Below are 13,590 nucleotides of genomic sequence, written 5' to 3'. Positions count from 1 at the left end.
AGCATCTTATTTAAAGTCCTTGAATTTCTATCTGACTTTGATTCATGACTTTCAAACAAAAAATTTAGAATTGCTTGAAAGCAAGAAGGCACACCTTGAAAAAGCAGAGTTGTCAGTAATCGGGGGAAAAAATGAGAAAATTTTGCAACATGTTTCAATTGATGAAATATTAAAAGTTTAAAATGATATTCAACCGAATATCAAGCCAAGCATCTCTATCATTCCACAAATACAAAATAAATGCACAGTTAAGCCAGATGCTGCAGAACAAGTTTTTATAATTTCGAAACACTCACAAGCCTGTCATAATTCTCTCTCTAGGTAAAGCAGCCTTATAGCAGCTTCTTAGCTTCTTAATAATTAAACCACTCAGATGGAGCCCAAGGCTTCACACCAAAATGTACTCTTCTGTAAAAGTGAGAAAATAAGGTTCAAAATAACAGTTCCCTGAAACGTATTTCTCCTTTCTCAACAAATGAGTCCAGTTTTACACTAAATGCTATTGTTCCGAAATTTCAACAGAAATCTTAGCGGTTGAAATATTGAAACCTTGGTTAAAAATAAAAGAACACATGGGGGTGAGAGGGGAGACATCATTTGTACCACCTTAGAAGAGCTTGCTTAGTAGAATAATCAGACAAAGCTGGCTGAGAAGGCGTCTCCATTGTGGAAATAGCTAGGTGGTTGTGTCTTGTTGGAGTGTTTCAGGCATACATCCTTTTCATTTGTAAATATAATCCCAGCCGAGCTCAGAAATACACAAACCTTTCACCCACAGTTAACTGAAGAGTTTTTCTTCTCCCTTATGTTTCTTCTCATTTTATATTTAAAATATACACACACCAGAAGACACCTCTTTAAGGGGAGCAGAATTGGATTTCAAGACAGGGAGGATAGTAGAAGAGAACCCTCATTATTCCAAAATTTGGAACCAAAAATATAGAAATCTTTTTAGAAAACTCCTCAGAGATTCGAACGCCTAATGGATTAGGTGTTGTATATTTGTATGAATTTTATATGCTTTTTGAAATATTTTTAATGGAATAAGTACCCCCAATGAAAACTTAAATATAGATTCTCCTATAACCAGCAATTCAAAAAAAAACACCTTAACTCCTGTAACCTATAACTGCAGTGAAGAGGAAAAGACTGATTAATGTACATGCTAAACTTCTGAAGCCTTTGGTTTAGTGACTTCAGTACTAACTGAACAAAAAAAATAAATACTTTCTTTGTGATGAATATTTTCTCGACTTTCAAGGTGTTCCCCCCAATGTCACGTTACATATTTTGTGTGAATTCTGTGAATAATTCTTTTGCCCTATTTGGGATGATTTAATTGCATTATCCTTTACCTTCTTTCTGCCTATACATTTTCATGACAAATAAGCATAATTTTAATATCCACACTTCATATTTCAATATCACTCATTAGAAAATGGGCATGCTATGTTTAAAGTTAACTATTATGAGCTATCCTAACATTTTAACGTAAACACCTACAGTTAAACTTTTTCACAAAGTATCTACTTCTCTAGGAATGAACTTTGAAGAGGCCCCTCCTTTTATAGCTTATCACACAATTGGCTTCTTCTAGACTTTTCTACACAGGATGGTGCCCAGGTGGCTGACACCTAGTTCACTTTAGAATCAACATAAATTTTATTTTAGCAAAAGTTGTATTATCACTCAAGTTAAAATTCTGTTCTCATGAAAAAGCATCATTATGATTTCCTTAAGATCAATTTCAAAAGTGATGGGGGAAATTAAGTATTTTAAGTACTGAGATTTTCAATCATATAAAATTTCTGGGCTTCTAATAAGATAAAAAAAATTACCAACTTCTCTTTTAAATTGTTTGTGATTTCTTCAAGCATTTGAGAAAAAAACTTTTTTTTCTAAAAATAGCTGAGGGTATAACCTCAACGTCATGTTTGCAACCTTCAAATATGAAGGTTTTCATATAATGGAAAATACAGAGAACAGTTAATGCTGTCAGCATTATCCAACTTTTCCTCATATTCCTAAAAATCTCTTCTGTGAAAAAATGTCTCATCCAGACTTTAAGATTTTATTTTATTTAAAAATTCTTTCCTTAAAAAAACTGGTTAACCCAAGTATCTCATACACATTGAGTTTTTATTTTTTGAGTCTACCTAATGATTAACTCATATCTCAAATTTCCTTGGAGGATCCAAATCTTATTTTAGATTCTTTAAGATAGTTGCAATTGTTTTCCTTAAAATTCATGTGTTCAAAATTATCTCTGACCACTTAATACAAAGCTTGTTAGATCTTCCTGAATTTAAAGGCAAAAATCAAACCAAAAAACAACTGCAATTTCACAGACTTTCTTAAAAAGTGCAGTTTGAAAAAAAAGATAGCCTGTAATAAGAAAAGTCATAGACTATTTCTAAAGATAAAACTTCATATTTCTAGAGAATTCTGAAGTTTCAGGGATTCTAACTGGGGATCTTAGTGAGACTGTCACTGAAGTTTCAAAACTGAATTAGAAGTGGAGACAAATTCCACCAATGTTTGAAGTAGAATGGCTGTAGTTGTTAATAGTTTCTGGTTAAATGTATATCATTTTGAAACATTCCAAATTATAAGAAGATGAAGATTTTATGTGTTTACATATTGGTGGGCACACTAAAGTTTCTGAAAGACAATGTCTTTTGTTTCTGTGTTTTTTCTGTGTGTTTGGAAAAAATATTTTAAAACGGCACCAAATTAAAAAAAATTTTTTTTTGCTTTCTAGATTTTAATGCTTCCATGTTAATTTCTAAGAATCATGGACATTTTGTCAAAAAATGTGATTTAACGCGGTATAATTTTCTCTGCACTAACTCATGATTCAATACGTATGACAATTAGGCTATACAAAGATAGGAAATTTGCTGGACGGAGCAGTAAAGTTGAAAGCTATTAAGTTCAAGATGATGTATGGCTTCAAAAAACAAAAAAAACATCATGTAGAAATCGAACAAAGAAGTTCACGTGCAAATGCAAGACATTAGATAGGCAAGATAAATCCTCGCATCCACAAAAAAACAAAAAAAACAAAGCTATATTGTTAAAGTCCTATCAAAAGATGAGGGCTATAAGACACTGAGATGTGGCTGAAAAGAGCAACATACTAAAATGGGAAGAGAGAGCACAAAAATGTTCCCCAGTACTAAGCAGGGCTCCGGTGGGCAATTAGATAGTTGTCAATTTCACACAGCCTTTCCTTTAAAAAAAACATCACCCCAGCCCTAACTACAGGCCTCTGCTCTCCAAGGGGACAGACTCCCTTCCCTCCACTGCGCCTGTGCATTGCGACCCTGCAGGCTGGTTCTTCCGCCACCCTATCACTGTCATGCTTCCACAGTGACTCGAGGTCTCTAGATGCTGCGCACAGTACAAACACATTCAAGGATCCTGCCAGATCCATGGCACAATGTTGGGCCAGGCTTATGTTTTCTCTCTCCCACAGATGCTGCAGTTATTTTCAAAAACAGGGCCAGTCCAGCCCCTCACTCTCCCAATTTCCTGCAAAGATCCAGCCTAATGGCAGCAAGAGAAGTCCAGTCTCTGTCCCCTAGTCCTGCCATAAATAATATCTGATTACAGATGTTACTGTTTAAATTTTCTTCCTTTATGTTAAGGAAGAGAAAGGGCCCATTTTGAAAAGAAGAAGAAAAAAAAGTGAGTTGACAGAACAGATTGTGACAGATTTATTACTATTTATCATGGTAAATATGTATTGAAGAAAACATATAAATGTCTTTATCTAGTCATAATCACTCCAAAAGAAACCTTTTATTATCCCCAATTTTTTATTTGTCATAAAAATATTCATACATATTGAAGTGAGTTTTAGAAGTATCTCATGGGATAAAAATTATTTGAGCTTAAAAGAAGGACTAAGCATGGCAGAGGTCTAAATATACAAAAATATAGATCTACTGGGGCAAAAGTGTTACAGTATCTAATACAGATCGTCTCTTTAGATCAAACTGAAATATATATTTTGTGCAGTGATAAGGCATGTGGATTTTGTTATCAGTAATAAGCAATCCAATTCATATAACAAAGCTAACATAAACTAAGTTAAATTGCTATTAAAAGAGAGCTGAGATTTGTTTAAGTAATGACAATAAATAGATGATTGGATTCTAAAATCAACCAAACTAACTTCTTCTTGCTTAAAACAAACAAACAAAAAACCAAACAAACGAAAAAATAACAAGGATAAAATTTCCATTTCAACTGAGTTTTCCTCCTTATCTTTCAAAAAAGAGTTCCTTATGGACCAAAATACCAAAATGTTCCTTAAGGACAATTAAAACGTTCAGCCAACATAAATTCTCAAAGAAGAGGAAACCCTAAACTGACCACCAGAAGCCAAAAATTAAATAATACAAACTACATTTTCAATTCCTGATTTACTGGGGAGAAAGGAAAGATACTTTTATACTTCTGAACATATGACAACATATCAGCAACACATAATTGTCTTAACAGCAAAGGAAAAAACTATACCAGTGAAATTTTCTATAGTAGCCAGTTAGCTCTACAGAAATACTTACAAATTTACAATGAATTATGAGAACTTGTTGTTGACAATGATTAAATGGATAGATAATATCTACTGCCACACCAAAGCACTCCTTAGAAACTGTGTAAATTTCTGTATAATTTTAGCACTGGAAAAAATAAACTAAGTTTATTTGAATATGAGGCATAAACAGTGTACTATAGCTTTAAGTTTTGCATGGCTTTTATAGCAAAGAGCTATTCTATCATTTTAGAACATTCAAAGGTCCACTTATTGTATTTAATACTGTCCGTATTAGGTTCAGGCATGTTTAAAATGTAAACAGCTGTGAGGACTATATCATTTGAAGTTGTCAGAAAAGCTATTAAAAGCTAAAGTTTCATCTACATTAAATCTACCACAAATTTCAAGCTTAAAATATGCTTCTAAAAACCTGCAGGGATATTAGCCAATTTCAAGACGACACAGAAATTCAAAGAATAAACCACTCAGTATGTTTTTAAATGACTTATTGGTAGTCCAAAGCGACTATTTTATACACCACTGGCAGTTTTATTTACACAATATTTTTATATATTTATGGATAATTTTGTGACGCTTCTTCAACATTACCGAGTCTATGATAATCAGCGTACAAAATTTGTTTTTTCTCCCTGATAAGACTTATTCTGATATATTCGCTTAATAATTTTTTGGATGCACTGAACTGAAATCAAGTCAAACACACAGGTGTTTGGGTTAATCTAATCTCAGCACATTTGCAAAACCTATTATTCTTCTAATTTATTAAAAATGAAATAAAACTAATATGCGAGCACTGATTGGTAATATTATTTTCAGAAATCTAAATATAATTTTATTTTAGAGTACAAGAATTTATAAGGCTCATTAGCATTCTTTTCAATGAACACTAGTGCCCTACAGAACACAGAATTAAATTAAAACTATATATATATAAATATATCATAGGCAGGAAGGAAGAACAAAAAAAAAAGGAGAAAGTAAGCAGGAGACAAGGAAAGAAAAGAGAAACTCATAGTTTTATTCTACATAAGGGGGAAATTTCTAGAAACAGGTCAGTTCTAAACAAAATTTAATTATCTAGGAGCTCGAATTTGAAAAAAATATATATATATGGATTGAAAATAAGATATCATGTATTTAACTATGATTACAACCAACTTTTGCTATGCTGGCAACTGGAGAGACCGCAGCAACCCCTGCTTATAGCACCAGGTATTAAAACGACCCAGAATGCCTTTGGTTCCAGCTGGATTCTTCTAGTTGCCACCTGGTATTCCAGACACAAATGGCTACTGATGCAGCTACCTTTGCAGCCTTTATTCAGTCCCCTCTCTAGAAAATAGAGACATTCTCCCTGCACTCTGGGCTGAAACCCATGTAAATTTTTCCTAAATCCTCTCCACAAATCTCCTTTCGCATGCAAATCCATAAATCATCATAATACCAACAAAGAATTTAACCAACACGTGAAACTAATACTCATGCTCCTGAAAGCTCTGTGCAGGTAAAACTCCTCGAACTTTAGGCACCTTTTCAAGGCTCTCTTCAGAGCTTAACCAGCTGAATATCAACACACCCACCCCGTCTTCCAGGATATGCAATTAATCACTCCAACATGGGTCAGGTGGCTGGAGGTGCCCATTTCTACCTCGGCCACATTCTAGATAAACACACCGCTCTGGCGGATGGAACCTCATTTACTGCTATCTCCTTGGCATCAATACAAAGCAGAACAAAATAAACAATATACAAAGCAGAAACAAGCAGTACTTACTGAAGATGGCAAACCTGGAGGAACTTTTCGAACTTTCTTTGTCTGAACCTCTGAAAGAAAATGAGGAGGCTGTGAGGTCCCCTGCATGCCCATTCTCCTAACTAAAAGAGATTATACCATGAAGCCATTTAGATTCGACCAGATTTTCTTAAATCGTGACTTTAGCAAAATGTCGGTACCGCTATCATCTTTTCTTCTGGCAGAAATCAAATCCTGCCTCTTTCATAAAAATGAAGAAATTTAACTTTTTAATGCTCTGGTTTTTAAAAGAGGTTCCTTAGATGGGCGGCCAAGAGAAAACAAGAAATAAGCATACACCAAAATAGTTCTCCTGCTACTGTAAGTTAACATACCCACCCAACGTATTACTGGGGTAGGGTGGCGGGAGAGTCATGAGCCCGACAACTGAGTACAATTTTATGGTTTTTTGGGGGGCGGGGTGAGGATAGTTTGAGAGGATGATATTAAGAAAGAAAGAAAAAGAAGAAAAAGCTACTAATAATCACTCAGGCATTCAAACAGAGGAATACCTTACCCAGGGCACTACTGTGAAGAGGCCTCCTTCGGGGGTTATTGCTAGAATACTGATAATACTGGGAACCAGGTTTGGTGGGCGAAAGGGTTCCTGGGTTGCCCATATCCATGTCACCTCCAAGGAGACTCTGCTAAAAGGTTAAAAAGGAAAAACAAACATATAAGGTTACGTTTTTACATTTGCCACCCCCCAACTGATTGTTAGTACTTAAACCAATGCAGTAAAGGAAACAGCATCTGCTAAGCTGAAACAATTAAAACCCAACATGACAGAAAGCGAAAGAAAAGCCCTCTTAGAAGCTATCCCAAAGTTTGTGAATTTTAAGCTCTTTACTTTGGAGAGGAAGGTAGACAGTGATGTTCATTAAATGAGGTTTTCATCTTTTAAGACTAACATTTTCACCTTATAAGTAAAGGGCATTTATGCAAGGCTAATATTTTCTTTATCTAGAGATAGGCTCATATCTGGGAACTAGCCATGCCCTTCCCTTAACAAGAACCAGGGAGAATCTGATTTTTCGAACGTACACCATTTCCCCCTGCTGCTCACACTGGGGGAGAGTATAGATGCTCATTTCAGCTGGGAGCTCTGCCTCTCTGCATGACCCTCCACGAATTCACACAGCACCCCCGGAACAGCAAATGCCAACTGAACCAGGAGGAAATTCAAATCCTCACACTGACTCTCAAAATTATAGAAATAGTAGGCATTCTAAGCTAACAGGAACACATTAAAGGACTTCAGAATGCCCTCTTGAGGACTGTCAGAAACTAAAACACATCCCCACAAATGAAACATTTACCTGAACACTAGAAAACTTTCCCAAATGTCACTAACTTATCATGGCGTGAAAAATCACTAAGCTTTCGAAAATGATGACATACGAAAAATTATATAATAATATCACAGTCTCTAAAAGCTACACAGAAACTTACCCATAATATATAAATCGCCTGATTATACTCTGCATTGAACACATTGTTCTTTTAATTATTCTGATACGCAAGAAAACCAGTGTAGATACTACCATTCATATTAAGACCAAACTTACTATTTAATAAAGAAATTTTAGAATTAAGTACTAAAAATCTAACTTTATCGTTACTTGTAATCAACTTTTACTGACTGAACTAATTACTGTCCTTGATAAAGTACAGAATGTGTTTTCCCTAATCTAAATTCTAATCACCATGTCACTCACAACAGACTTAGGGATGCTTCACTAACACACTATTCACATGCAAAATACTCTAAATAGGCCAATTATGACTCTGCCCCTGTTCCCTGGTTAACCCGCTGAGAACTGAAAAATTTCACAAGGCAGTCACCAACTAAAACAAAGGGTCCTTGTTTTAAATTAAGACAGTCTTTTTGATTCCTAAATAGCTCAACAAAGTGGCATGTCTTCTAGTGAAAGCAGTTGGTCAAATATGACCCATAAGCTGGAAAATCAAAAATTCAAACCTCCCCTTTCCACCACCATATAGCTAAATATCATAAAGAGAACCTCTCTCTTCCGAGGGATTTTTGTGAGGGCTGGATGAGTAATATATAAAGGATTAATCAGCTACTGACGAGCTTGCCTTCACTGCTTCCAGTTTAAGACTTTTCCAAGGGGCACATAATAAACATTACTTTAAAATAAAACTTCGAGGAAGAGATTTTAGGATGGAAGGACATTTTGAGTATCAACTCATTTCCATTATCTTAGTATTTACCAAACACCTGATACAACCAGATCATTTACCAGACAAAAATCTGACGTCCGAATATTCAATTACTGCCTCTTCCGAATTTAGGAAAGATAACAAAATGCAAGGCAATGACAAACTAAGATAGAGGGCTCTTTATAATAGTGCTCTATAAATCAGGAATCCAACAGTATAACATCAAATGATTTCTTTATCACTTTAGGAGTGGCATTTAAAAATTTTAGAATCTCAACCTGAAATTTCGCTCTTGGTAAATCTTACTGACAGTCTGTTTACTTCAGTCCAAGTTTTCTTTGCAATTTCCATCAATAAAGCCATGAATGATTTAAATCACAACCTCTTTACAGTTTGGGAAATCTACAAATAAGCCTTCATGTCATTGGAAAGAGGAGTTTGAAAATGATATTATTGATAACTCCGTAGTTTAGACATTACCCCTATTTCTGCAATTTTCTTTTTCTAAAATTATACAAAATATTCCAAAAAGGGCTGAGCGGATAGGTCGAAGTGCTTGCCTGTCATTTTAATGAGCTTAACCATTGCTTAATTCTTGTTGGTCCTGGTGGCAAAGGTTTTCCCTCCCAAGAAAGTAGATGCATTCAATAGGTCAACATAAAAACAAACAGGCTTGCTGTACTGTGTTTGAGCAGCATTCACAATAGAGCTTGAAAAATATAAAATGATAACTAGATAGCTAACTGGCTGTGGCTGACCTCATTGCTGTTAATTTTAAAGAAAGTCATTTCATGGGCCAGTTGTAAATAAATCACGCATCCAACTCTTACATGACATGAACTATGTATAGTGACACAGGACTGAGAGCAGACAGCACTTACAAACATTTAGTGGCTCGTGCTAGTCTTTCTTTTCTTTTTTTTTTTGACAAAGCACATTCCTGTTTTTTTCTTTTTAGATCTGTTTGTTCCTTTTTCTCTTTTACTCAGACAATAGAATCATTCTTCTAAAGCATACAAAAATAAGCATTTCCTCACACTTAAGGGAGGCTCTAATCACCCCCCTAGGGAAAATTAAGATATAAATATATGTGTTCCTATTGTAGAATACATTTGTAAATGAACAATGACCATTTACTATTGTCTGGCCTTTACCTCACGCACTGAACTCTCTTTAGCTATGAGAAAGATAAAAAATTTTTTTCCACCGGCTGAAAACCTGAGTTTATGAATTTTAAAAAGTTAATGCCATTCAATTTAATAAGGTAAATTAAATATTGCACAAAATAGACATGGCATTCATTTATATACGAATTTACCTACATGTATATATACATATTTATATGCGCATGTATATATACATATATACATACATATCTGAAGACAAATTTATACTTAGTAAAAGTTAAGTGCAAAAGCTAAAGTCTACTTTCAAAACGGGCAACGTTGCCTTAAACAGGATTATAAAGGTTTTAGGGTTTTCACATTGTGCAAGCTCATGCTCTGCGGTTACGCTGGGTCCCAGTAGAGAGCTGCCTTAGTCTGCCAGGAAACACTGGAAGCAAGATGTGGCATCTCGCAGAGCTAACCTGTAAATCTTAAAGCCAGAGTTTAGCATTTTGTTTAACTGCCTGCAACGTGATGCGCCGATCTCTTCCCCTTATTCGCTCCTTATTTTCTTCTGAAGACCAACCATTTTGACTTAAAATACCCTAACCAAAGAATAAAATATACTGACTTTGTCAACTCGATTTAAACATTTGGGAGTCCACCCTCTGCAATCAATTCTTCAGCAAAGACCCAGTCCCAACATAGCCACTCAAATGCCAAATGCAGCCATTCTGTAAGGGGCCCTTTCAATGAAACGTTTTGTTTCACATCAGATCTGGGTCTCAGACTATTTTTCTAACACATTCTCAACCCTGCTCCCTATTGCTTTTGTGGGGAGCTTTTTTAACATCCTTGATCAACCATCGAACTTTACTTATGCAACCAAGAATGCAAACCATGAATTAAACTTGGGTAACAGAAAAGCAGCATATCTCTCAAATTAGATTTATAACTGAATGGTAATCAAAAATAGAACTGCTTCAAGCTTAAATGATCAACTTTTTTCTTGTTAAACTAAAATCATCTCGCGCTGAACTATTATTTCATTTCAGTCAGCACTTTAAATGTAATGGGTGGGTGGTACATTTCTAAAAAGGAAGATTATATTTACCCTTAATTATAGATATGAGAGAGATCAGAATACGACGAATGCTGCTTTTTGGCTTATAATTAATTCACCTAATAGGCGAATGACCTTGAATTTCAGAGTTGGAATCTGGGAGAGAAAAAAAAAAGAAGTCGGGGTGGGGGGGAATCTCTGGGGAAAATCAAATGTGACCCTGGTTTCTTAGGGTTTTCTCTGATTTTGCGTCACTCCCATTACGTTGTGATCCGATATCAGACACAACATCTTGGGGGGATGTTGGAGAACAGAGAAAAGCAGTCTCAGATGAAACCAGATTAAGCCCCTTTTCTGAACTATTGCCAAATGCTTGTGAGTCTAATTCATGTTTGGGTATTCTAGTACTCACACAGCTGCAATTCCATTCTTTCATCCAAACCTAAGTAATGTATAGTGGCTTTGTATAGCGAACTGACTCTTTATAGCGAGGAATTTTACAAGGCTTTCTGTTAATACGGAAATAAAATTCTGAACCACTCTAAGGCTTACAAATGCGGGATATATGTAGAGGGATCTAATGGACTGCAGTGCTAAATGCAAAATATACATTGAGAAAAATTATAAATTAGATTTGTTTAAAAAACTTAATTCACAACCGAGGTCACTTTTACATAGTTAATTCTGCACAGAATTGGGTTTTCAAAGACACTGCTGAATAAGATTCCTAACAGCCACGGGGAAGTTTTTGCAAATCCCTGTCGAATAGCTGTTGCTGAATTTGCCATTTTGACCACAGAAGGGCCATTGCTGACTTACTATAGTAGCAGGAGGGGGTGATAATTTTGCTGCTGTTGGCACTTACTCTGCAACCCAGAAGATATCTCGCACCAAAGGGCAATGAAGAACACAGTATTTCCACCTGTCCGCTTTTGAACTTCAAAGCTCAAAACTGAAGGTCAGTCTCTGGACAGTCTTTATTCCTGATACGTGAAGGTCCAGGAACATACCTTTACAGTTTACTTTGATTTGGTCTTATGCTTCAACAAAAGAGGACTCGGGAAACTTAGATAAGATGGCAAGGATAACTTTCGTAATCAGGGACTTAAAAGATTGCTGTTATACTGGAGAGAAATGCAAATTATTAAAATTATCCTTTAGCAACGATTTTCTTTTAAGGACTTTTGTCAATGTCTGTCATTTCTACTTTAAAAGTATGATGCGAATTGTAACCAGTCAGAAGTTGAATCCAAACCTTTTAAGGTAAGATGGAGAGCTCTGAGGTCGGACAGAAAGGCCGAACTCTAGCTCAGAGGCACACGAGAAATGTGAGTGGCAGCTGGTTATGCAATTGCTCTAAACCATATTTTCCTCCTCTGTAAGAAGGGAATAATAAAAGTTCTATCACAGAGTTAACAGGAGAAGATGAAACAACATATGTACAATGTCCAGCAGAGCTGGAGTCCAGCACACAGTTACTCTCCTTCCTCCAATTCATGGCCCCATATTATGATGCACTGATTATTATTTAAAGGATTCCTCAAAAGTTGTGAATGTCAGTTAGATCCCCTACACCACCTTCAAATGAAAGGTATATACTGAGATAATAATTTTGAAAAGTCACTAGTAAAGAACTGAAAAAGAGTTAAATATGGTAGTCTCTATAAACAGTGATGACAGCCTCATGGCCTAGAGCTACGCTGGCAAGAAGAAATGGCTAGTTTTCTTCCATGCTTAATAAAAAACTGGCCAACAATCAATCTCTATAATTTCAGCTTAAGTGGCCATTTTCCTGGAACTGCCACAAGGATTTACATCAACGGCTCATTTCATTTTGCTCTTTTGCAAGCATGAGCAAACTGCTACTGTTAATTCAACTATACGTGAGATCAAAACTAGTCACAGTTAGCCAACTGGGTATGCAAAAATAAGAAATGCATTATATTTGACAAAATTTGATCAATCATGTGATGTTAAATGAATTCAAATTCTTACTACATTAGCCGCTAAAAAATGACATCAAATAAAGTTCAATTTTGTTTTTCCCTTTGCAAGGCCAATTACAGGCACTGAATGGCCATTATGTGGTATTTTTCAAGTACAATTTTAAAAAAAACTTTGCTTCCCCCATGACATCACAAAAAATAAATGCACTTCACAGTTTTGGTTGGAAATTCGCATAACTCGTAAAGAATTCAATTGACCTTGAACAAAATTATTCATTTTAGTAGTGATTATATTTCACCATACATTCAAAAATTCAAATATATTGTCTTTTCCTATGAAGACACACACCACCTTATATTTAAATGTTATAATGTGATGCAAAGGTTGCCATGGTAACTATACTTAATGTATAACACAGTAATAGTCAGGTAAAAACTCATGCATTTTGGTATGGAAATTACAACTGCCCAAGGGTTGACAAGATTTATGCATTCCCCTGTTTGACTACCTCTCAAATTAAAAATATATATATACATTATTTATTGTATACAATAAAGTGAGGAAGTCATTCCTTGGTTTCTGAAAATCCATTCTGGAATCCCAGGTCATCTATTACATATTCAAAAGAGGATTACATTTGTTAGTGAGAAAGTAGAAATTCAGCAAAAAGAAAACACAAAAGCAAAGAGTAACCTACAGCATAAGTGGATTTGAAGAAATCTTATATAAACAATATAGAATTTAAGATAACTACCTGCTTTTCAGTTTATGCACCTTCTCAATTCAGGAAGTTTATTTAATATATAACCTGATAAGTATGCTGTAATCACTACTTGCCTTAAAATGTTTCTCTTCAGCAATTTTGTTCCAAAGTAAAAACAGAACAAATTTGAATAAGACCTGTTAACATACTAGGGAATTAGCACCATTT

General features: G+C 35.2%; 1 protein-coding gene across 19 annotated transcripts in view; it reads right to left on the bottom strand.

Moving 5' to 3' along the window:
* Positions 1-13,590, bottom strand: part of TCF4 (transcription factor 4) — a 360,905-nt gene that overhangs the window by 120,850 nt on the left and 226,465 nt on the right. For 16 of the 19 annotated variants that reach the window (XM_029217316.1, XM_029217380.1, XM_029217406.1 and 13 more), the window contains 2 exons: positions 6,877-7,006; positions 6,342-6,391 (listed from right to left, as the gene is read on the bottom strand). The exons of 2 other annotated variants lie outside the window; for them this stretch is intronic. In XM_029217316.1, the coding sequence (XP_029073149.1) occupies positions 6,342-6,391; positions 6,877-7,006 (180 nt within the window). The remainder of the gene's footprint in view (positions 1-6,341; positions 6,392-6,876; positions 7,007-13,590) is intronic. One more of the 19 variants, XM_029217450.1, reaches the window with a different exon arrangement.

Source organism: Monodon monoceros, unplaced genomic scaffold (assembly GCF_005190385.1).
Source record: "Monodon monoceros isolate NGI ecotype Baffin Bay Population unplaced genomic scaffold, NGI_Narwhal_1 Super_Scaffold_1, whole genome shotgun sequence".
Taxonomy (NCBI): Eukaryota; Metazoa; Chordata; class Mammalia; order Artiodactyla; family Monodontidae; genus Monodon; species Monodon monoceros.
This window is presented reverse-complemented; position numbering and strand designations above follow the sequence as displayed.